At 41.6% G+C, this 22,609-nt stretch overlaps 2 protein-coding genes across 3 annotated transcripts in view; both read right to left on the bottom strand.

Moving 5' to 3' along the window:
• Positions 1-17,335, bottom strand: part of LOC114650859 (kelch-like protein 9) — a 63,720-nt gene extending 46,385 nt beyond the window's left edge. The window contains exons 1-2 of one of the 2 annotated variants that reach the window (XM_028800757.2): positions 17,177-17,335; positions 9,747-9,805 (exon numbers count right to left, since the gene is read on the bottom strand). In XM_028800757.2, coding sequence (XP_028656590.1) covers positions 9,747-9,757 — 11 coding nt within the window. In that variant the 5' untranslated portion in view covers positions 9,758-9,805; positions 17,177-17,335. Of the gene's footprint in view, positions 1-9,746; positions 9,816-17,176 lie in introns of both variants that reach the window. The other variant, XM_051926205.1, reaches the window with a different exon arrangement.
• A 4,610-nt stretch (positions 17,336-21,945) lies between these two features.
• The window catches only part of hao2 (hydroxyacid oxidase 2 (long chain)), a 51,707-nt gene continuing 51,043 nt past the window's right edge, over positions 21,946-22,609 (bottom strand). Inside the window, exon 9 of the mRNA XM_028800756.2 lies at positions 21,946-22,559. Within this exon, the coding sequence (XP_028656589.1) occupies positions 22,504-22,559 (56 nt within the window). The 3' untranslated portion in view covers positions 21,946-22,503. The remainder of the gene's footprint in view (positions 22,560-22,609) is intronic.

Raw genomic sequence — 22,609 nt, 5'->3', positions numbered from 1 at the left:
CTTTGCTACCTTAAACAGCATTTTCCAAGTATTCACCCAGATCTGGAGCTTGTCCAAGACTTAGAATTTTTTTTGATGCCTCCTCATTGTCTGCCATTCCTCAATTGTTTGTATAATCTGTACATTTTACAAGTTTAGTAACTATACTGATATCTACACTATGTCATTATTGTAAATCACTGGTGACCTCTCTCCATGTGAAGCATTCTTCTCATATCTATACACTTTGTTTCCAGCCAGTTAATCAACATGAGGTCCAGTTTTTTAAGTTATCTCTCATGCCTGTCGCCTCTAGTTTTAGAATTAATCTGCAGTGTGGGGCCATATCAAAAGGTTTTTTGAAAGTCTTTGGCAGGATCTTTCTCTCATAAACCCATGCTGTCTGTTATTCCATTTTAATTTTAAAACTATGCGCAAAATACTTAGCAAACTTCAATTCATGAAACACTGCAGGAAATAACATGTAAGTTATTTTGAAGAATTATCCAAAATGGATAAGGACAACTGTAACATTTATTCAGTTTAACAAGGCAATTCATGCCTGGACTTGATTTATTATATTTTATTTCTTCATTTTTAAAATCATTTTTTGGTTTTATTAGATATTTTTGACTTATTGAAAAGTGAATATAATTTTGATCCTGTATTTACTTTTGTCAACTATAAAGTTTATCACTTAAGTAAGAGAAACTCTGCAGTTTATGAAACTACAAAGTGCTTTTTTTGTGATTAAACAAGGTCACTTTTACTCTAATTTACAGTATCACTACTTTCCTGTCAAGAAAGTTTATGAATAAAAAGAGTCCAAGGGCAGGAGCCAAGGCAATATGAACGTATCTTTTTGGCATTCTGTTCATTCACTCTCTGTTCCCAGCATTCATCATGGAGGCCCATATTTCCACCCTGCCAGTTTCTAGCCCTGCTTACTCAAATATAGACTTAAGGCCCTTGCTTCAGTTCCACATACAAAAAGATATATTCTGATATCAGAGGAATATGATGTGCACTTTCATATACCACATGTCTGCACTTATGTTTTGTGACATGAACTGCTTTATAACACGCTTAAAGAACTTTACAAAAAGCTTATTTTAACATCTGTATGGCCTGACTAACATCATCTATACATCGTTGCAGCTGCTCTTCCATGCTCACGTGAATTACTGAAATACAACATTATCAAAAGGTGTGCTACACCAAAATATTACAAATCAGATTAGTCGAATACATTTAGTTTGTATCTACTAATATTTACATGGTTTTCATTAATTCCACAACTAAAATGAATTGATTTGTAGGGTGGACTCACAGTGAATGCTTGCAGCGTGTGGACATTTCTGTACCCTATGTGTGTGGCGTCCCATGAAAAAAGGTAAACCTAAAAAAACAGTTGCTGCTGTAAATGTTATTGCTCATCAATGTTCAGCTTCAACTACTCTCATCGAATAGAGTATATTTGAGTTAAATGACATCAAAGCACCCAAATAAAACAGTGTGATTTGGTGAAGCACCCATGAACTTGTAGATTAAACATCATGTTGTGGATTCAACAGCATATTCTGAGTTGTCCAAAATTTTATGTAACCAGCAAATATGTTTTTTCATAAATAAAAAAGATTTATTGCCAGAAAAAGCAAGCAGAGTGGTAAACATATGGAAAATTTAAATCAAACATGAGGAATTTCAACAAGCAAGAGTCGACATGATCAAATCAACATGATCAAGGTTTCCTTCCTTCTGTAGGTGCAAGCCGAAATTCAATGCAGTCTTTGTTTTATTGTTGTAAGGCTTAAACAACAGCATTATTGACATGAAAAGAAGTGCAGCAACTTGCAGAAGCCAATTACATGATTGAATGAAAAAGAATGACAACCCAGACTTCTTCTCTGCCAAACTCGCTGGTACTCTTGAATTACTAGGGTCGGATTTCCTGAGCATGAGGCATGACAGGAATAAGAATGACAGCTCTGACATCTGCAAAGTTATCAGGATTTGTGTTTTCCTATGGCCGACTGCACAGTCAGACTGATCAAGGAGTGTGACATGACTGCTGAACGTGAAGAAAATTGCAAAAGCCAATTACATTCTAGGAAGAGAAGAATGACAGCTCTGGCATCTGCTGCCCATCAAGCAAATTTGGCATGGCAGCCTACTGGTACTTGCGCACTACTAGGGCTGGAACCTCAATCTTAGAAGGGCAGAGGATTGTCTAGTAGGTTAAATAAAAATTAATTTATTCACTTAATGCCTGCACCTCACATTACTGTATATAGTAATCATAAAAGGCATTGTTTCAGCTTTTACTGTAACATTTGATCAAAGGCCCTTAACCTGCAATTGCTTTGTCTTGGGTATGATGTTAATCTGCATCCAGCCCTGCAGGAAGGTCCTCCAACTTGCAGTGAAAACTCAGGGGTTGGTGTCACCTGCTGCACTTGAGTCTCAATCCAGGTGGTTCTCTGTGTGGTAGGTGTGGCAGCAAACTATTAGTGTATAGATTTCTTTGTTATTCATTTTCTCACAGGCATTACTACTGTATATAATAAACTGCATAAAATAGGTTAATTGCCTATTGTGGACACCAGGGGGCGTACAGCTCCCCAAACCCCAGACACAATCAACACTGAGCCCAAGTCCAGCACACAGCACACCTTTATTAAGTATGGGAAACGTTTTTATCTATTTCCCTCCTTGTACAGAATAATAATATAAGCGCAGTCCACAGCAATTTCTATTTCTTGTTTGCCTCCAATCCTTTACCAGCAAGCTATGTCCACCTCCTCCTGAATCTAGCTCCCTGAATGGAGTGAGGTGGCCCCTTTTATAGAGCACTCGGAAGTGCTGCAGGTGTTCCATACAGAGTAGGACTCAGCCATTCTCCATGCGCTCCCTGGCGATGGCCACGGGCCCCAGCAGGGTTAAGCTTCCATGCTCCAAACCTGTGGCACTGTAGCAAGTCTCTGTCATCCCGTGGGAGCTATTGCCCTGTGCAAGGTCATTCCCCCTGTCTTTCCATTAAGGAGGCATCCTGGCCAAGTAGGAATCCCAGCTGTCCGTTATACTATACATATAGTTAATTAATTATTTGTAAATTGTGTGTATTTTTTATTTAAACTTTTTCTGTGTGAGTAACATTGACATGCATTACGTTTAAACACTCACTTAATAAATGCACGACATAAAATAAACATTGATTTATAAGCTGTCCATGTCAGCAGTTATTCAAAATACAGTAGACCCCGCGAAGTCGTGGTTCAGGGTTCGCGGACTCAGTCATTCGCGAATTTTTCCTTAGAACCTAACTATTAATTGTTAGCGGAAAGCGCAAATATCCTTCTGCAATTTTTTATGCCTTTTTTTGTCGCAACACTGTGCTGTAAAGAGAACCGTGGCTTGGGATGGTAAAAGTAGCCAATAGAATTTGAAACTGCAACTCCCAGCAGTCCCTGCAGTGGATCTGATTGGTCTTCTGCTGAGAACAGGAAGCAACCACTGAGGGAAACGCAGTTTGGAATGGTGAAAGTAGCCAATCCGAGAGCATTATTCATTTCTCCTTGCTGCTGATTGATTGCTGCCCTGTGACGCGACTCCAGCTGAGTGTCCTCGTGTTTTTCATTTTGTTAATGTATTCATTTTGTTATTCTTAAACGCACAAGATGTCGCCAAATCGCCCTGCACCTTCTAAGGCTTCTGGCACTGAATTCCGGTACGTATAGCGGTAACATCGGTATTTTACATTCTAGCACCGCGGGAGACATAGCAGTACAGTACTGCACAGTAGACGGGTTTACCTTTACTTTCTGTTTTTAGGTAATGTATTAAGGTAATTTTTTAGGTAATGTATTAAGCTGAGTTTGCAATGAAATTAAAGTGCTTTGGGGGCATACTGTATTTAGGGTTTAAACTATAAAAATAGACATTTAAAAGGCATTTTTTAACCACATCCAAAAGTCGCGGTTTTTCACAATTCGCGTGTGCTCTAGGAACGTAACCCCTGCGAATTTTGGGGATGTACTGTACTATAAACTGTCTTGTAAATTTGTTTCAAAGCTTATTGCAATGTGAATTTTTTTAATGCAGTTTTTTTGCAGACTTTTTCCAGAAAACTTGGGGGTTGGTACTCCAGCCACTGTACAAAAAACCTCATATTGTTCCAACCCATTCAAACTAGAGTGGTGCTGAAATGTCACCCATTGCACGGCTGCACTTGGATCCTAAGCTGGGATCCTGAGGTGGTTCGTCTTGTGGTGGGTGCAACAACATGCTGTATCAGAGCATACTCCCAACCTCTCTCTCTCTCTCTCTTACTGTAAGTCTCTTCATCAAATAGGCATTGACTGATTGCTGAATTGCCTTTATCTTCAGTTACCCAAGTACAAATTGGGTGCAATACTTTGTTTCAGCTAATACTATAGTGTGATATCCCTTTGAAATTCCATGTTAGGGCTTACAATGAAAGGTGCTATATTAAATAAATACAGTGAACCCTTGACTTACGAACTCAATTTGTTCACGAGGGCTGGTTGTAACTCAAGTTGGTTGTAAGTCAAGACTATTTTTCCCATAAGAAATAATGGAAATACCCATAATGCGTTCCGAACCTCCCACAGCAACACTTACTTAACCTTTTCATAATAAAAAAGGGTTGTATAATGTGCATAATTTACCAAAATAATTTTTCTAATGTACTAACCAAAAAGGTATAAAAAGTGCCTAGCCTACCAGAAACAACAAATTCATACTGTACTCACCATTTAATTTGACATCTTTGGGCTGCAGGAAGGGAGAAGGAGGAGAATGAAATGGAAGGTGGTTATTGTTTGGAAGGAGCCTCCTTATGCAAATGTTTTCTTTGTAAAATTGTCGAGATGGTGGATTTCGACATGCTGTACATATTAGCAAGATCGGTCACATGAACATCACTCTCATATTTCCGCACAATTTCCTTCTTAGTTTTGATTGTGATCGCTTTCTTTACTTTCGTTACCTTCTCTTCCTTCCTTGGCAATTATCGAAAAAAATTATATAAATCACTGCACTGACCGAAATTATGTCCACAAACACATGTATCTAGGCTCCGACTGACACTTACGAACGCTCTCGGCTGTTTGTTTACAATCGCACAAGCGGGTACACGTGACCGCATTCAGGTCATAACGCAAGATGTTGGTCGTAAATCAAAACAAAAATTTTGGTCATAAATCAAGTTGTTCACATGTCAGGCCGGTCGTATATCAAGGGTCGACTGTATTGTGTAACAGTGGAGGGCACAATGGTATGTGGTCAGAGCTGCTAAGTAAATAAATCCTTTTCTGGGGTACTATGTGCTTGTTCTCAGTGTATCCTTTTGTGTTTTTTCCTTGAATATGCCTGAGGTGGTGTTGGATTTAGGTTGACAGAAGGCACTAAATTAGTTCAGTGTAAATGCAGTAATAATAAGCTTATTCTTAGATAGCATCTTTTTTCATACCCACGGACGCTTTACACAATATTTAAAACCATAAGAAACCAGGAACTAATGACAATAACAAAACAGAACAAACAATATTCACATTCTATAAAGGTTAAAAGTCTAAGACTGAAAAATAACCAGAGTTTGAGTTGAGTTTTGAAAGAAGAGTGAAGAGCAGCTGTGCAAATGTTGATTGCTAGATGCTGATAGCCATGACACTGAATGATCTGGCAAGATATGTAAGAGCTGAACTATGCAAAATTTCAAAAATAATGAGTGCCAGTTTTTATTTGATACATAAGGAAGCCCCCTCCTTTAACCGTCACCTTATCGTGGTGGAGGGGTTTGCGTGTCCCAATGATCCTAGGAGCTCTGTTGTCCGGGGCTTTATGCCCCTGGTAGGGCCACCCAAGGCAAACTGGTCCTAGGTGAGGGATGAGACAAAGAGCGGTTAAACAAACCTCCTATGAAGAAAAACAATTTTGGACGGCGTTTTCCCTTGCCCGGACGCGGGTCACCGGGGCCCCACTCTGGAGCCAGGCCTGGAGGTGGGGCTCGATGGCGAGCACCTGGTGGCCGGGCCTGCACCCATGGGGCTCGGCCGGGCACAGCCCGAAGAGGCAACGTGGGTCCCCCTTCCCATGGGCTCACCACCTATGGGAGGGGCCAAGGAGGTCGGGTGCAGTGTGAGTTGGGTGGTGGCCGAAGGCGGGGACCTTGGCGGTCTGATCCTCGGCTACAGAAACTGGCTCTTGGGACGTGGAATGTCACCTCTCTGAAGGGGAAGGAGCCTGAGCTAGTGCGCGAAGTTGAGAGGTTCTGGCTAGATATAGTCGGACTCACCTCGACGCACAGCTTGGACTCTGGAACCAATCTCCTTGAGAGGGGCTGGACTCTCTACCACTCTGGAGTTGCCCCCGGTGAGAGGCGCCGAGCAGGTGTGGGTATACTTATTGCCCCCCAACTTGGAGCCTGTACATTGGGGTTTATCCCGGTGGACGAGAGGGTAGCCTCCCTTCGCCTTCGGGTGGGGGGACGGGTCCTAACTGTTGTTTGTGCGTATGCACCGAACAGCAGTTCGGAGTACCCACCCTTTTTGGAGTCCCTGGAGGGGGTGCTAGAGGGCATACCTTCTGGGGACTCCCTCGTTCTGCTGGGAGACTTCAATGCTCACGTGGGCAATGACAGTGAGACCTGGAAGGGCGTGATTGGGAGGAATGGCCCCCCTGATCTGAACCCGAGCGGTGTTTTGTTATTGGACTTCTGTGCTCGTCACGGATTGTCCATAACGAACACCATGTTCAAGCATAGGGGTGTTCATATGTGCACTTGGCACCAGGACACCCTAGGCCTCAGTTCGATGATCGACTTTGTGGTCGTGTCGTCGGACTTGCGGCCACATGTCTTGGACACTCGGGTGAAGAGAGGGGCGGAGCTGTCAACTGATCACCACCTGGTGGTGAGTTGGCTTCGATGGTGGGGGAGGATGCCGGTCAGGCGTGGTAGGCCCAAACGTGTTGTGAGGGTCTGCTGGGAACGTCTGGCAGAGCCCCCTGTCAGAAGTAGCTTCAACTCCCACCTCCGGCAGAACTTCGACCACATCCCGAGGGAGGTGGGGGACATTGAGTCCGAATGGGCCATGTTCCGTGCCTCTATTGTTGAGGCAGCTGACTGGAGCTGTGGCCGTAAGGTGGTCGGTGCCTGTCGTGGCGGCAATCCCCGAACCCGCTGGTGGACACCGGCGGTGAAGGATGCCGTCAAGCTGAAGAAGGAGTCCTACAGGACCCTTTTGTCCTGTGGGACCCCGGAGGCAGCTGATAGGTACCGGCAGGCCAAGCGGAATGCGGCTTTGGTGGTTGCTGAGGCAAAAACTCGGGCGTGGGAGGAGTTTGGGGAGGCCATGGAGAATGACTTTCGGACGGCTTCGAGGAGATTCTGGTCCACCATCCGGCATCTCAGGAAGGGGAAGCAGTGTAGTGTCAACACTGTATATGGTGGGGATGGTGCGCTGCTGACCTCGACTCGGGACGTTGTGGGTCGGTGGGGGGAATACTTCGAAGACCTCCTCAATCCCATTAACATGCCTTCCAATGAGGAAGCAGAGCCTGGGGACTCAGAGGTGGGCTCCCCCATCTCTGGGACTGAGGTCACCGAGGTGGTCAAAAAGCTCCTTGGTGGCAGGGCCCCGGGGGTGGATGAGATACGCCCGGAGTTCCTCAAGGCTCTGGATGTTGTAGGACTGTCTTGGCTGACACGCCTCTGCAACATCGCATGGACATCAGGGACAGTGCCTCTGGATTGGCAGACCGGGGTGGTGGTCCCCCTCTTTAAGAAGGGGGATCGGAGGGTGTGTTCCAACTACAGAGGGATCACACTCCTCAGCCTCCCTGGAAAAGTCTATTCAGGGGTCCTGGAGAGGAGGGTCCGTCGGATAGTCGAGCCTCGGATTCAGGAGGAACAGTGTGGTTTTCGTCCTGGTCGCAGAACAGTGGACCAGCTCTATACCCTTAGCAGGGTCCTGGAGGGTGCATGGGAGTTTGCCCAACCAGTCTACATGTGTTTTGTGGACTTAGAAAAGGCATTCGACCGTGTCCCTCGGGGAATCCTGTGGGGGGTACTCCGAGAGTATGGGGTACCGGCCCCCCTGATAAGGGCTGTTCAGTCCCTGTACGATCGGTGCCAGAGCTTGGTCCGCATTGCCGGCAGTAAGTCGAACCCGTTTCCAGTGAGAGTTGGACTCCGGCAGGGCTGCCCTTTGTCACCGATTCTGTTCATAACTTTTATGGACAGAATTTCTAGGCGCAGCCAGGGTGTTGAGGGGGTCCGGTTTGGTGGGCTCAGGATTGGGTCACTGCTTTTTGCAGATGATGTTTTCCTGTTTGCTTCATCAGGCCGTGATCTTCAGCTCTCTCTGGATCGGTTCGCAGCCGAGTGTGAAGCGGCTGAGATGAGAATCAGCACCTCCAAATCCGAGACCATGGTCCTCAGCCGGAAAAGGGTGGAGTGCCCTCTCAGGGTTGGTAGCGAGATCCTGCCCCAAGTGGAGGAGTTCAAGTATCTCGGGGTCTTGTTCACGAGTGAGGGAAGAATGGAGCGTGAGATCGACAGGCGGATCGGTGCGGCATCCGCAGTAATGCGGGCATTGCATCGGTCTGTCGTGGTAAAAAAGGAGCTGAGCCGCAAGGCGAAGCTCTCAATTTACCAGTCGATCTATGTTCCTACCCTCACCTATGGTCATGAGCTATGGGTAGTGACCGAAAGAACGAGATCGCGAATACAAGCGGCTGAAATGAGTTTCCTCCGCAGGATGTCTGGGCTTTCCCTTAAAGATAGGGTGAGAAGCTCAGTCATCCGGGAGGGGCTCAGAGTAGAGCCGCTGCTCCTCCGCATCGAGAGTAGTCAGATGAGGTGGCTCGGGCATCTGATCAGGATGCCTCCTGGACGCCTCCCTGGTGAGGTGTTCCGGGCACGTCCAACCGGGAGGAGGCCCCGGGGAAGACCCAGGACACGCTGGAGGGACTATGTCTCTCGACTGGCCTGGGAACGCCTTGGGATTCTCCCGGAAGAGCTAGAAGAAGTGGCCAGGGAGAGGGAAGTCTGGGCATCTCTGCTCAAGCTGCTGCCCCCGCGACCCGACCTCGGATAAGCGGGAGACAATGGATGGATGGATGGATGGATGGACATAAGGAAGCAGACAGCAGCCAGTACAAACAGTAAAGAACAGGAATGATGTGTTCTGTTTACTTAGTGTGTGTGAGAACTCAAACAGCTAAGTTCTGGATATTCTGCAGTCTACTGAGCGATTCAACAAAATGACTAACAAACAGGGAGTTACAATAGTCAAGGTGATAAGTAAAGAAAGCCTTCAGAAGTGTTTCAGCATCTCTACTATTTAGTACCCGGTGAAGACAGGTGATCTTGCAAAGGTGAAATTAAACATTTTTAATAGGTGGGCCTACATGGAGCACAAAGGTAAGGGATGGGTCAAAAATGACCTGTAAGTTACATACAACTTATGAAGTCTAAATCAATACGCCATCAATGTTAAGGCTGAAGTCTGAAATCCTAGAGGCAATTGACCCTGTGGATGTACACTTGTAGTCCTTGCTGAACGAGTACCTTACCTACACTTGCTTCCTGTTTTTTGACCAGTGTTGGGATGTATTCCCTTCACAAGATATGGAATACATGCATTGATAAAAGTGGGTGAATATCATAATAAAAATGTTGATATTACGAGTAAGCCCCTTGGTACAAAATGAAAAGTAATAAGAGGTAGAAAGCACAGACTCACCCCATCTGCATCCAGCTTCCCAAGTAAAGGTCTTCTCAAACAGAGTGGCCAGAAATCTTCTGTAAAGTTGAAACAAAAATACAACAACATAAAAAAAAACATATTTTTGAATGAACTGATTAAATATTCAACTCGATAAGTTGTACAATGAACAAAAGGATACAAAGCTCCCTTTTTTCATGTGAAAAATTATGAATTATTTGTCTGCTTAATAAAACACAATTTTCTAGCAGAACATTCTAATACAGTGATCCCTCGCTATATCGCGCTTCACCTTTCGCGGCTTCACTCTATCGCGGATTTTATATGTAAGCATATTTAAATATATATCGCAGATTTTTTGCTGGTTTGCGGATTTCTGAGGACAATGGGTCTTTTAATTTCTGGTACATGCTTCCTCAGTTGGTTTGCCCAGTTGATTTCATACAAGGGACGCTATTGGCAGATGGCTGAGAAGCTACCCAACTTACTTTTCTTTCTCTCTCTCTTGCGCTCACTATCTGTGATCCTGACGTAGGGGGTGTGAGCAGGGGGGCTGTTCGCACACCTAGACGATACGGGACGCTCGTCTAAAAATGCTGAAAGATTATCTTCATGTTGCTACCTTCTGTGTGCAGCTTTTAAGTATGCTGCACGGTGCTTCGCATACTTAAAAGCTCAAAGGGCACGTATTGATTTTTGACTTTGTTTTTCTCTGTCTCTCTCTCTCTCTCTCTCTCCCTGCTCCTGACGGAGGGGGTGTGAGCTGCCGCCTTCAACAGCTTTGTACCGGCGGTGCTTCGCATACTTAAAAACAAACAGCCCTATTGATTTGTTTGCTTTCCTCTCTGTTTCCTTTGAAGAGGAAGATATGTTTGCATTCTTTTAATAGTGAGACAGAACTGTCATCTCTGTCTTGTCATGGAGCACAGTTTAAACTTTTGAAAAAGAGACAAATGTTTGTTTGCAGTGTTTGAATAACGTTCCTGTCTCTCTACAACCTCCTGTGTTTCTGCGCAAATCTGTGACCCAAGCATGACAATAAAAAATAACCATATAAACATATGGTTTCTACTTCCCGGATTTTCTTATTTCGCGGGTGGCTCTGGAACGCAACCCCCGCGATGGAGGAGGGATTACTGTATTCACTATTCATATTGTAAGGTTGTGTAGGTATAGGTTAGGGTGATTGCCAACTCAATGAGTGGACACTGTACCCTGCCCTGATATTCTCTAGCCAACCCGCCAGCCTGAACTGGTTTGAGCAGGTTTGAAAATATAGGCGTGTAATGCAAGGAACCACAGAAGTTCACAAAGAGCTACATTTGTTAAAGAGAATGATGTACTGTGGAGAAAAGTAGCAAGAATACACCCAATCTGCTTCCTTAACAGCCCACTAAATGGTAACATCAAGGATCATATGAGTAACGTTTCAGAATCCACAAATAACCAGTTGTGACAGTAGGGTTTAAAAAAGGATAAGATTAATAAATGTTATGACCATGCATTAGTAATCCAAATTCAAGGTATATTTAAAACAAAAGTTTTAAATAAAAAAGTATCTGACATATTTGTCTAACAATTCCATAAATGCTTTTTTATGTACATTTTAAATCCTTCTCTGGACTGTGAAGTTTGCACATTCTCACCGTGTCCATGTGGCTTTCCATTCTTCTAGATGCCTGAGTTTTTCTTCCACTTTCTCAAAGCCATGTTAGTTAATTTAGTTAAGTTAGTTACTGAGTGTGTCTCTGCAATGGATATTTTCCCCTTCCTCAGTTGTTTCCTGACTTGCTGTCAATGCTGCTAAGACAGACTCTACCTCTCCACAACCCTTAAGTTAATAAAACAGGTTTGAAAATATTAAATTCGTATTATTTCATTTTAATATCCAATTAAATAAAAGATCTAATTTTATTTGGTGGTACATTGAGTGCCTCGGCTACTGAAGACAGTGTTCTGAGTTGGAATGCCCCATCTGGTTGGTAGTTGTTGTGTTTATGAGGTTTGCATACCCATTGTCTGTATGGTCTTTTCTCTAAGTACAGTACTTAGGTGTTTATCTGACATTGCTAATGGCATGCAGGTTACTGTTGGTTGACTGATCAAAGTACTTTGGAGATATGTGTGAGTGGTTCCCTGTTGGGGTCGGTTCCCATCCTGAGCATGATGCTGTGGAGATAGGCTTTCTCTCCTTGTGACAATTAATTGAATTGACTGTGATATTCAGTTATGTAACCATACTCTATATAATCGTTTTTAAGGCTAATAAATTAGTTTAAATTAATAAATTCCATTGAGTACATTGATTTATTGGCCTACATCCACACTCAGTTTAGAGTAGCCAAATAACCTGAATTGCACATCTTTGGGATCTGCAGAAAACCTTTGAGGAGAACAACCAAACTGCACTCAGCTCAGGATTTGTGTACACGTGTTTTGTAGATGAATGCATAATTTGACATACATCACTAAATTCTGTTTAAAAGCTTTAATTTCTGTGATAGATAGATAGATTGATAGATAGAATTTTATTTGTTGCTGGGGGCCTTTTGACTTATTGCAGTAGCCCAATAAATAAATAAATAAATATTGTTTTACAGTACTATAAAAAGCAACAACTCCCCCAAAACATACAGTACTAAAATAATTAAAAGGAAAGAAAACCGAAAAGAAAGGAAAACTTCTAACTTAATTCATTGGCTGAAAGTCCTCATTGTTAGTCTGTCAGAGATGTGCAGCATTTCTCATAATGGCGCTCAGTTTTGTCTTCATTCTCTCCTTTGCTATGACCTCCAAGGACTCCAGAGTACATCCTATAACTGAGCCAGCTGATTCAGTGGGCCTCTCTTGAAGTGATGTTAGTCCAGCACACAACAGCATAGAAAATTACACTGGCCATCACAGACTTATAGAAGACATGGAGGATATCATTTGCCACATTAAAGGAACACCAGTCTCCTTAGGAAAAAAGAGCCTGTTCTGCCCTTCCTTATATAGTTCCTCTGTGTTACAAGACCAGCCCAGCCTTTCATTTATATGGACCCCCAAGTACTTGCAGGAGTGCACCAGTTCTACATCCACTCCTTGAAAAGTGACTGGACTCTTTGGTGCAGTCAATAACCAGTTCCTTTGTTTTTCTGATGTTAAGATGCAGAGAATTCTTTCTGCACCAACAAACAAATTTCTCCACCTGACTCCTATACACTGCCTCATACCCTTTATCAATACACCCCATAAGTGCAGAATAATGTAAGAGTTTCTGCAAGAGAAAAATACCTGTTTTTTTTATTTATAGCCAGAGGTGTACAAATTGAAGAGAAAAGGAGACAGGACAGTTCCTTGTATTGTTCCAGTGTTCCTCACATCCGTATAAGTAACACAGTCCTAGAGTCCCAGTAGTCTGCCCGACACATAGTCCATTATCCAGGACACCACAGGCTCCACATACCTTGGCATTTACCCCTTAACAGGAATGGCGGGATAATACTGAAGGCACTTGAGAAAACAAAAAACATAATCCTTAAAGTGCAGCCAGCTTTTTCCAGGTGAGAATAAGCCTTGTGGAGCAGATAGATAATTGCATCCGTCACTCATTTATTCTTGGACCAGTCTCTCAAAGGTCAAGCAGACATTTACATTTATTTGCTTAGCAGACACTCTTAACCAAATCGACTTTCAAAAGAAGTAAACAATCGAGTAACATTTAGCTAGGGCCTGTTTGTTCAAGTGTAATAGAACAAGTAAAAAAAATGTTAATTGTCACAAGATTACAATCAATAAAACAATTAAACTTAAACAAATAACCTAGAATATAAAGTATTACAGCAAAGTTTTTTTTCTTCTTTTCAATTAAACAGATATTCACAGAACAGATGGGTCTTCAATCACTTCTTAAATACATTTAGTGAGTCAGCAGTATTGATGGAGGTGGGCAGCCCATTCCACCAACTAAGAATCACACAGGAAAAGAGGTTTGATTGACCCTTAGAACAGCAGTAGCATTCTATGGCTCAGAGTAAAAATGGATTATTTTGAGTCAATGGACATGCAGAATCTTACCTGCATAGTGCAATTCAGTTTTAAATTTGAGCTTTCCTATGAATGCCATCACTAACTACTGAGCTGCATTGATGGAGTGGAGTGGTGGCTCTGAGGCTAAGGATCTGTGCTGGTATCCAGAAGGTTGCCGGTTCGAATCCCCGTCACTGCCAAAAGAGATCCTACTCTGCTGGGCCCTTGAGCAAGACCCTTAACCTGTAATTGCTCCAGGGGCGCTGTACAATGGCTGACCCTGCGCTCTGACCCCAAGGGGTATGCGAAAACTAACAAATTCCTAATACGAGAAATCGTATAAGGCGAAATAAAGAGCAAAAAAAAATAAATGTTTGCAGGCACTTTGAGCAGATTCTGAAAATGTCCGGATGAGTTATGTAACAAGCTGTTTAACCATCTCTTTATCTTCTGAATCCGATTTCTCCTTTCCAGATATAAGTAAAACCTCCATATTTTTAAATATTGTTAAGAATTAGGTTGAGTTGCATAAAACCAGGCAGTATGTCCTCTTGACTGTGGTGTAAGATCATAAAGTACAGCTTTGCCAATGTGTTTTTCTCTAATGATAAGTCATTAAGTGTTGTTAACAATAATAATAATAATATTGTTAACCTGCTAATGTTTACCATTTAATATATAAATAAAATAACTATTTACAAATATATATATAAATACATGTTTAGAAATATACATTAATTTCATTAATTATTTATGCACACATGTAGAACTGGCAAATGCAATACTGCAAATAACATCTTATTAAAAACTAAAATTCAAAATGTTATTAAAATAAAAATCTGAAATACACATTCATTTAATCACAATTTAGAGATCTTGATGCTGCTGGCAAAAGACACCATTTAATGCTCTTTTTCTGTTTGTGTGTATACAGTATATATGGATTTAGCCTCTTTACATTGATGCTGTTGAGTGGCTCTAAAAAGGGCTATTGGCATCTTCAGCTCCGTTTCCGCCATGCTCCCAGCTGCTTTGTCCCTTTTTCTACTCACACTCGCCACTCGACTCCATCTCACTACATTTACCTGGGGTCAGAGGCAACCCATGCACCACACTGTCTCCAGGCATCTTGAGCCAACCCAAGGTCCACATGCGAGGCTCTCCAGCAGCCACATGTCCTAGCCGATGGGCTTTGGCAGCTGGGAGGTGAAATCAAAGTACTGCTGTATAGCCAGCTTCTCCAGGTATTCCCATCCACATGGACAGTCAACGGCCACCTTAGGATCACCATGTCCCTCAGCTCCAGACCCTGGGATCTATAATATATATATATACACACACACACACACATCCATCTATTATCCGTGCGGAGTGGTCTGAGGCTAAGGATCTGTGCTGGTATCCCGAAGGTTGCCGGTTCGAATCCCCGTCAGTGCCAAAAGAGATCCTACTCTGCTGGGCCCTTGAGCAAGGCCCTTAACCTGTAATTGCTCCAGGGGGCGCTGTACAATGGCTGACCCTGCGCTCTGACCCCAAGGGGTATGCGAAAAAAACTAACAAACACTGTTGTAAGTCGCTCTGGATAAGAGCGTCTGCTAAATGATGTAAATGTAAAATGTAAATGTTATCCAACCCACTATATCCCAACTACAGGGTCACGGGGGTCAGCTGGAGCCAATCCCAGCCAACACAGGGCGCAAGGCAGGAAACAAACCCCGAGCAGGGCACCAGCGCACTGCAGGGCACACACACACACACCAAGCACACACTAGGGACAATTCAGAATCGCCAATCGCCTAACCTGCATGTCTTTGGACTGTGGGAGGAAACCGGAGCACCCGGAGGAAACCCAGGCAGACATGGGGAGAACATGCAAACTCCACGCAGGGAGGACCTGGGAAGCTACCACTGCGCCACCGTGCCGCCCCATATACACACACACACATACATATATATATATATATATATATATATATATATATATATATATATATATATATATATATATATATATATATATATATGCACACCAGTAAAGGTGCACTACATGATAACATGCAGTGAATACACTTGACTTGAGCATTCATACTTTTCCTACTCTTTCTCTGTATGTTTATCATTCGTTTGCTCAGAGGTTGATGCGCTTGCTGCTTCCTGAGCAGCTCTTCTTTTCTCCACCCTAGTGGGCCTCTTCTTCTCTTCTTTCGTTGGATCTTTTCGCGTTAACACTGATTAAGTCAGTATTTGTGTTGCAATTACTTAGTACATTTTTTTTAATTTTCCACTTAAGCTGGCACTTAAGTCTTCAATCTGCCTCAAGAATGATTTAAGATATGAAGAGGTAGGGGAAGTGACAGCGAAGGTGGTAGGCATGAGAACAGCGCCCGTATGCATGCGCTGCATGTCCGCCATGCTGGCCACTGCTGAGAGTTGATTCTACAATAAAATAAAATAAAAATAAAAAGAGGAATAACCTTGGAGGTCAGTCATCACCTCGAAAGCGGGTAGAAGATGTCACGTAGTATACTGTATGTGTACCAAATTTCAGGTCAATAGATCAAATGGTTTGTGAGTTACAGGTGATTTAAAATCCTGGACAGACAAACGGACAGCCACAGTAGTGTATTATATATATATAATATACACAGTAGAAGAAAAGAATAGGCAAAGGTTTCCATGCTGAAACAAAAGATTAGAGACACAGGTTTCTTTGGCAGTGTAGCCAGAGTGCGGGGCCCACTCATGCACACACACACACACCTTCACACTGGTACAGAGCCAATTTACAGTTGTACTAACATACATTTATTTAGCATGTGGGAGTTAAGCTGCAGTGCCTGTAAAAAACCCACATAAATACAGAGAGAACATACAGATTCCTCACAGGCATGGGTTTTGAAACCAGAATAATGCTACCATACATCAAGCACTAAAAAAATCAGACCATGATATATTTTTGTTACAATGCATAAATACTTCTGGAAGTGTTCTTGAAGTAAGCTATCGTACAAAATCCCTGTATTTCCAAAGGTCTTAAACCTTTACTTTTTTCAGAAATAGAGAAGTTTATCAAAAACTTCTAAGACTTTATCCAAAAACGGAGGTCATACATGTGCAAGGGTAACTACAGTTCTTCTTTTTCTTCTTTTTGTTTTTGCGCTATATTTTAAAGGTTCCTCGTCAGTCAGCCAGCCATTTTTGACAAAGCGATGGCATGACACTTTCTTTTTTACAATGACAATGAAAACAGTTAAAGTATTCAAATAACTTAACATATAGTGTGTCCATTTTTGTCAAACGAACAAGTGTCGCCAGCCTTTTGAACTCAGTGTGTGTATAGTTCATATCTAAAAGCTAGTTTTAAATTCGAGGCGATTGCAGGTGATCATAGCAGATGTGTAGTTGCAAAGAAATAATGAATTCATCCTTGTACTTACTTTGTGATGTTTTGCTAAACACAAGCTTCTGTCCTTTGTGCTGTACCCATGCAAGATGCCAATCGCGCTTATCGTTAATAATTAGGTCAGTTCGAGATACAGGCTCACTTAACTGGCCTCTTGACTCGTTTTAGCTCAGAGCAGGGCTAACCACAAGCCAGAGAGTCACACACACACAGAAATGTGCTTCCTGTATTGTGTCACTGTTTTGAGGCCTTGTTTTGAAAAAAAATTTGTATATGTTGCAGTAAAGCAGAAAGCCACAAACTGTTTTCTACATATGACTAACACGATGGAAAAAAAAATCTAAAATTTTACGAAAGTACAGACCAGCAAAGAAACAAACATCACTGCTACGTACAGTGCATAATTAAACTTCATGGTGTTTGAGCTAAGCATTTGTGAATTCTAAGTTTTGAAAATCCAAGTTAGTTGATTTAGTATTTTCTAATATGCTATTTGAGATGACAATTGAAAGAAAAAAGGGCAAAAGAAAACACAGACACACACACAAAATCATTCACCTTTTATTAATTAATCCCTAAAAAGCACTTTGTTTTATTAGAGAACTTTGTCATTGGTTAAACTAATCAAACCATCTCTAGTATATGCAGCCCTCTGCTGACAGTTTTCCTTAGTTTATGTCTCATATTTATTATATAGTTAAGCAGTGTTCATTTTTGAAACTGACATCATGTTAGTGTACCGCTAGGTAAGATCACAGGTAGACATTTTCATAAATACAGCTACACCAGAGTGTAATACTGAGTCCAGCATGGAGCATTATCTCCAAGTTCAAGTCAAGGGAGGTTATGCTTAAGTTACACAACATACTAGTGAGGCCTCACCTGGAATACTCTGGGTAGTTTTGGTCTCCATATTACAAAAAAGACATATTAGCACTAGAGAAAGTCCAGAGGAGAGCGGCTAGGCTGATTTTAGAACTAAGAGGTATGAGCTATGAGAAGAGATTGAAGGAATGTAACCTTTTCAGGCAATCTGAGATTAAGATGCAACATGATTGAAGTGTTTAAAATTACAAAAGGGATTAGTATCTTCGATCCTAGCTGTTTCTGCAAAAAGAACACAGGGGGATGTTTGGAAATGTGTTTGGGGAAGATTTCACACAAATGTTAGAAAGTTTTTCTTCATGCAAAGAACCAAAGACAAACAGAAATAAATCACCAAGAAGTGTGACAGAGAGCAGGACTTTAGGCACCATCAAATCTCAACTTGATGTTATTTTGGACAACCTATGAGAATAGGACGTACAAGCTTATTAGGCTGAATGACCTCATCTTGTAAAAACTGTTGTAATGTTCTACATAATGGACCTGCTTTATTGTTGATAAGTGCCCTGTGCAAATGTACTTCTGACTGTACCACCTCAAAGCTGCAATATTGTGAAAATAACAACATCAACAACAAGAAATGCTAATTATGACACAATAATAATTTTGTACTTAGGTTGTATTTTGCCAATCGGTATGTATTATGAGATGCCATTCAGGAAAAAAAATATTGCTTTGCAAAATATATAAGTTGGTACAAAAACACTTGAATACATCCATTCTAATTTATGCATTGGTAAAGATACTGTACATTGGTTGAGATATATACAGTATACTGTAGATATATATATATATATATACATAGATATATACACACACACAGTATATATATAGGCTTAAATAAATCATTTTATATATATGCTATACATTCATTCAGGTATATACAGTACATTGGATATTTACTGTAGGTTGGTTCAGTACATATAAATCGGTTTGAATTTACAGGCAGGCACAGTGCAGCAATCTAAGTTTAGTAATTCAGTTTTGCTTCATCATTGTCCCAACAAGGTAATCATTATTGTAGATTTTGTGATACAAGAAACACATACTTGTCTGACTTGTTTTATTTTGCTTGCCATCCTGGTTTGGGGTGCTCGATTCCAAAGCACTTATCTTTTCTTTCATTATTTAAAACAATTTCACCAGTCACTGTCTCCTTGCAGCGCTCCATCCCACCCCAGCTTGTTCCGCCTGCCTCTCTCGCTCCATGTGTTCCTCCCATCACAGATCTATTTTAAAAGTCGACTTGTCAGACAGTGTTGATCGTATAGCCTCTGTACGTCTCTTTTTTTATTTTAACCATATGAAATGCTAGTTTATCATTAACTGAAAGCTGCACAGTAATTTCTGTTATTCCTCATTGGAAGCAATGGGAAACATTGGAACTGTGCAGTTCCTTTTGAAAGCTGATTAGTGAGCAGGACGTAATAACATACAGTATATACATAAGCTGATTTTATTAACTTCCTGTTTAATATTTAGCTTTATTGTGTTCACTGTCAAGGATGTGCAAGTATACGACATTATCAGAGCTCCAGACAAGTAAGCGATTCCCCCTGGGATGAGAGGGGTCACTTTTGCTAACATGACATTTTTTTTTTACAGTTCAGAGTGATGTTAACTGGAAGATGAGTAACGACACTTTCGTGCTTCTGTGACCAAGACTTGCCCCTTCCAGGAACCAGTCCTTGTCCCTGCCGGGGTGGATCGAGTAGTTAGAGTCCCTTAAAACCACCAGAAAGAGGCAGTCATATTTTAGACTCCTATTGGTGCCCACTGATGCTCATGGACAGGCGTAACATTTCTAAATCCGATGTTGTAGACTTATCATGGATATCATGCATTTATAGTGAAATAGTGTTGGTTTTTTAGACAGGCTTACATCTGCACACCTTCAATAGTTTGCCAAATCAGAAAAGTGAAAAGCAGAAAGCAGTCTAAAGCAAAGTTGAAAACCCTAATTGAATTCTGTATTTAGTGATTCATCTTTTTCTTTTATTTAGTTTGGTCCTCTCTTTTTATTTCAAAGTTTGGACACATGCTGCTCTCTGCAGTCATCATTCAAATCATGGCCACCATGCTGCCATAGATCAAATGGAATACTCATCATGTTTAATAAAAACAAAATCAGACATACAAAATGGCAGTCTCCATGAAAACAATCACACAAAATGGTGGCACCCATAGAAGAACAAATAGTGAAGCAATGCCCATGAAGCTAACCATACAAATTTAATTGTTTTTTTCTAAATTATTATTATTTGTCATAGGGCGGCACGGTGGCGCAGTGGTAGCGCTGCTGCCTCGCAGTTAGGAGACCCGGGTTCGCTTCCCGGGTCCACCCTGCGTGGAGTTTGCATGTTCTCCCCGTGTCTGCGTGGGTTTCCTCCGGGCACTCCGGTTTCCTCCCACAGTCCAAAGACATGCAGGTTAGGTGGATTGGCGATTCTAAATTGGCCGTAGTGTGTGCTTGGTGTGTGGGTGTGTTTGTGTGTTCTGCGGTGGGTTGGCACCCTGCCCGGGATTGTTTCCTGCCTTGTGCCCTGTGTTGGCTGGGATTGGCTCCAGCAGACCCCCCGTGACCCAGTGTTCGGATTCAGCGGGTTAGAAAATGGATGGATGGATGGATTATTTGTCATGTGTATCTTGTTTTTAATGTAATTTTCGGGTTTATTGTGTGATTGAAATACTGTTTATATATTTATTGTGTTTTGCTTTGAGTATATTCCTTGTGATTTGTAGCTGGAACCCCAAGAGGCGTAGGCCACCCTGACATCACTGCTGAAGGACCGCCCTCAGCCTTTCTACTTGAGAATGGGGAGTTGGTCCTTCAGTGGGTCATTGACGTTCAAACAGTGCTTACTGTGAGGTATTGTTTCCCTGGTTATTGATTTCTTGTCACTTTTTCCCATTTTTGCTACTTTTTGAATAACTAATAACTGTTTTTTCATTCATAAAATATTGTTTTTATTTGTTTCTAAAGTCAAAGATTTTCAATTCCTTTTCCATTTTGGTGTTTTTTTTCATATATCATGTAATATATTTTAAAATTGAAAAGCAAGGGCCCCATTTTAGGAATATGCAGGCTGAAGCCTGCCTGTGGAGTTTAGAGGCTGGTTGCCATGGGCTATACTGTATCTGGGCAAGCTAAGGTCCTAGCCTGCTTTTTAGGAGGCCTCACACACTGTATGATATGTTTATGGGCTCTAATCACAATAAAATGCCTTAAATTGCAGGATAATATGATCTTATTGTAATAAGTAAACATTTCCTAATGAGATCTTTTCCTTTAAAACTATTGTAATAGCTTCCCGAATGGGATGGATGGACCTTTACATGCCTGGGAGACCCATGTAATGGAAGAACAGGGGAAAACTGCCTAGAAAGGCTGTAGACTCCCCCCGTACACTAGGTAGTAGCGTCCTTTTGTTGGATCACCCGAACGTATAACTGCGGGGCAACCTGGGAATTGTAGTTCTATTAAGCAGCCGTGCGGGGTGCCATGGGTGGTGGGGAGAGCAGGTAATCCTACTCTGAGGGTCTTCTGCTTGGCTTGGAAGTGCTTTCTCCATGCAGTGCTGCGGCACAGGAAGTAATCCCGGGCTTGGCTTAAAGGGAGACAACTCACCTCACTTGAAGAGTTGGAGTGAGGAGAGGAGAACAACAACACTTGTCTGGGAAGTATGGGGGAGGAAAAAAAAAGAGAAAAAGCAAAAGCTTTGTGTTTATTGTGGGAAAGTCTATATCTAGGTATCTTTAAAAAAAATTTAAGTGTATTTGAAGCTAGGACTGTTGCAGTGATATTTGATCTCGGGTTTGGTGCTCTGAGACTCCCCCAACAGGTCACACCATGTAAACGTCTCACCTTTTTACAAACTTTTTGAAAACTATACACAAAACAATGAACAGCTAAAAGAATTAAGAAGGCATTTTTTTATTTTGCATTAACATTTGTATTTATTATGTTTTTCTGCCAATAATGTATACTATGCTGGAAACATTTCAATGGCAGTGTCATTCTACACTTTTAATTTATTTTTGAATACATTTTGAACTTGGTTTTCCCAAAGTAAATGTAAGGAAAATGATTATTTCACTCAAACATGTAAAATGTTTATTGTTACTAAATTTAAGAATAATATACTTCAATATCCGTACCTTATAACAAAAAAGACTACCCTCTTTATATTCTTTAACTTTCCTTTCAATTCAAATACTATGAGGCACTCACCAGAATATAAGCTGAAATTCATTTTAATACAGTAAGCCTGTTAGCTGTGCCTCTCTATTTATGAATCAGCAGATATGACCCGCAGTACACATCAACTGGTCGTACTAAATCCCTTTTTTACCAGGCAACATTTCTGCCCAAAATGAATCTAAATTATTAAGATGACTTATTAAAACTACATGACACATTTTGTTCCTCGTGTGTTGCAGTTTTTTCAAATTAAATTGAAAAGTCTGTAAATTCACTTATAGCCTGGAGAACTGGATCAAGTTCCTGTTGATCTCTGATACATTTCTGCAGCCTACAAAATGTAACAAGGCAAAATTTTTTTATTTAGTTGTATTTTCATTT

This window comes from Erpetoichthys calabaricus, chromosome 4 (assembly GCF_900747795.2).
Source record: "Erpetoichthys calabaricus chromosome 4, fErpCal1.3, whole genome shotgun sequence".
Taxonomy (NCBI): domain Eukaryota; kingdom Metazoa; phylum Chordata; class Cladistia; order Polypteriformes; family Polypteridae; genus Erpetoichthys; species Erpetoichthys calabaricus.
The sequence above is the reverse complement of the archived record's forward strand: the minus strand, read 5'-3'. Positions and strand labels throughout refer to the sequence as shown.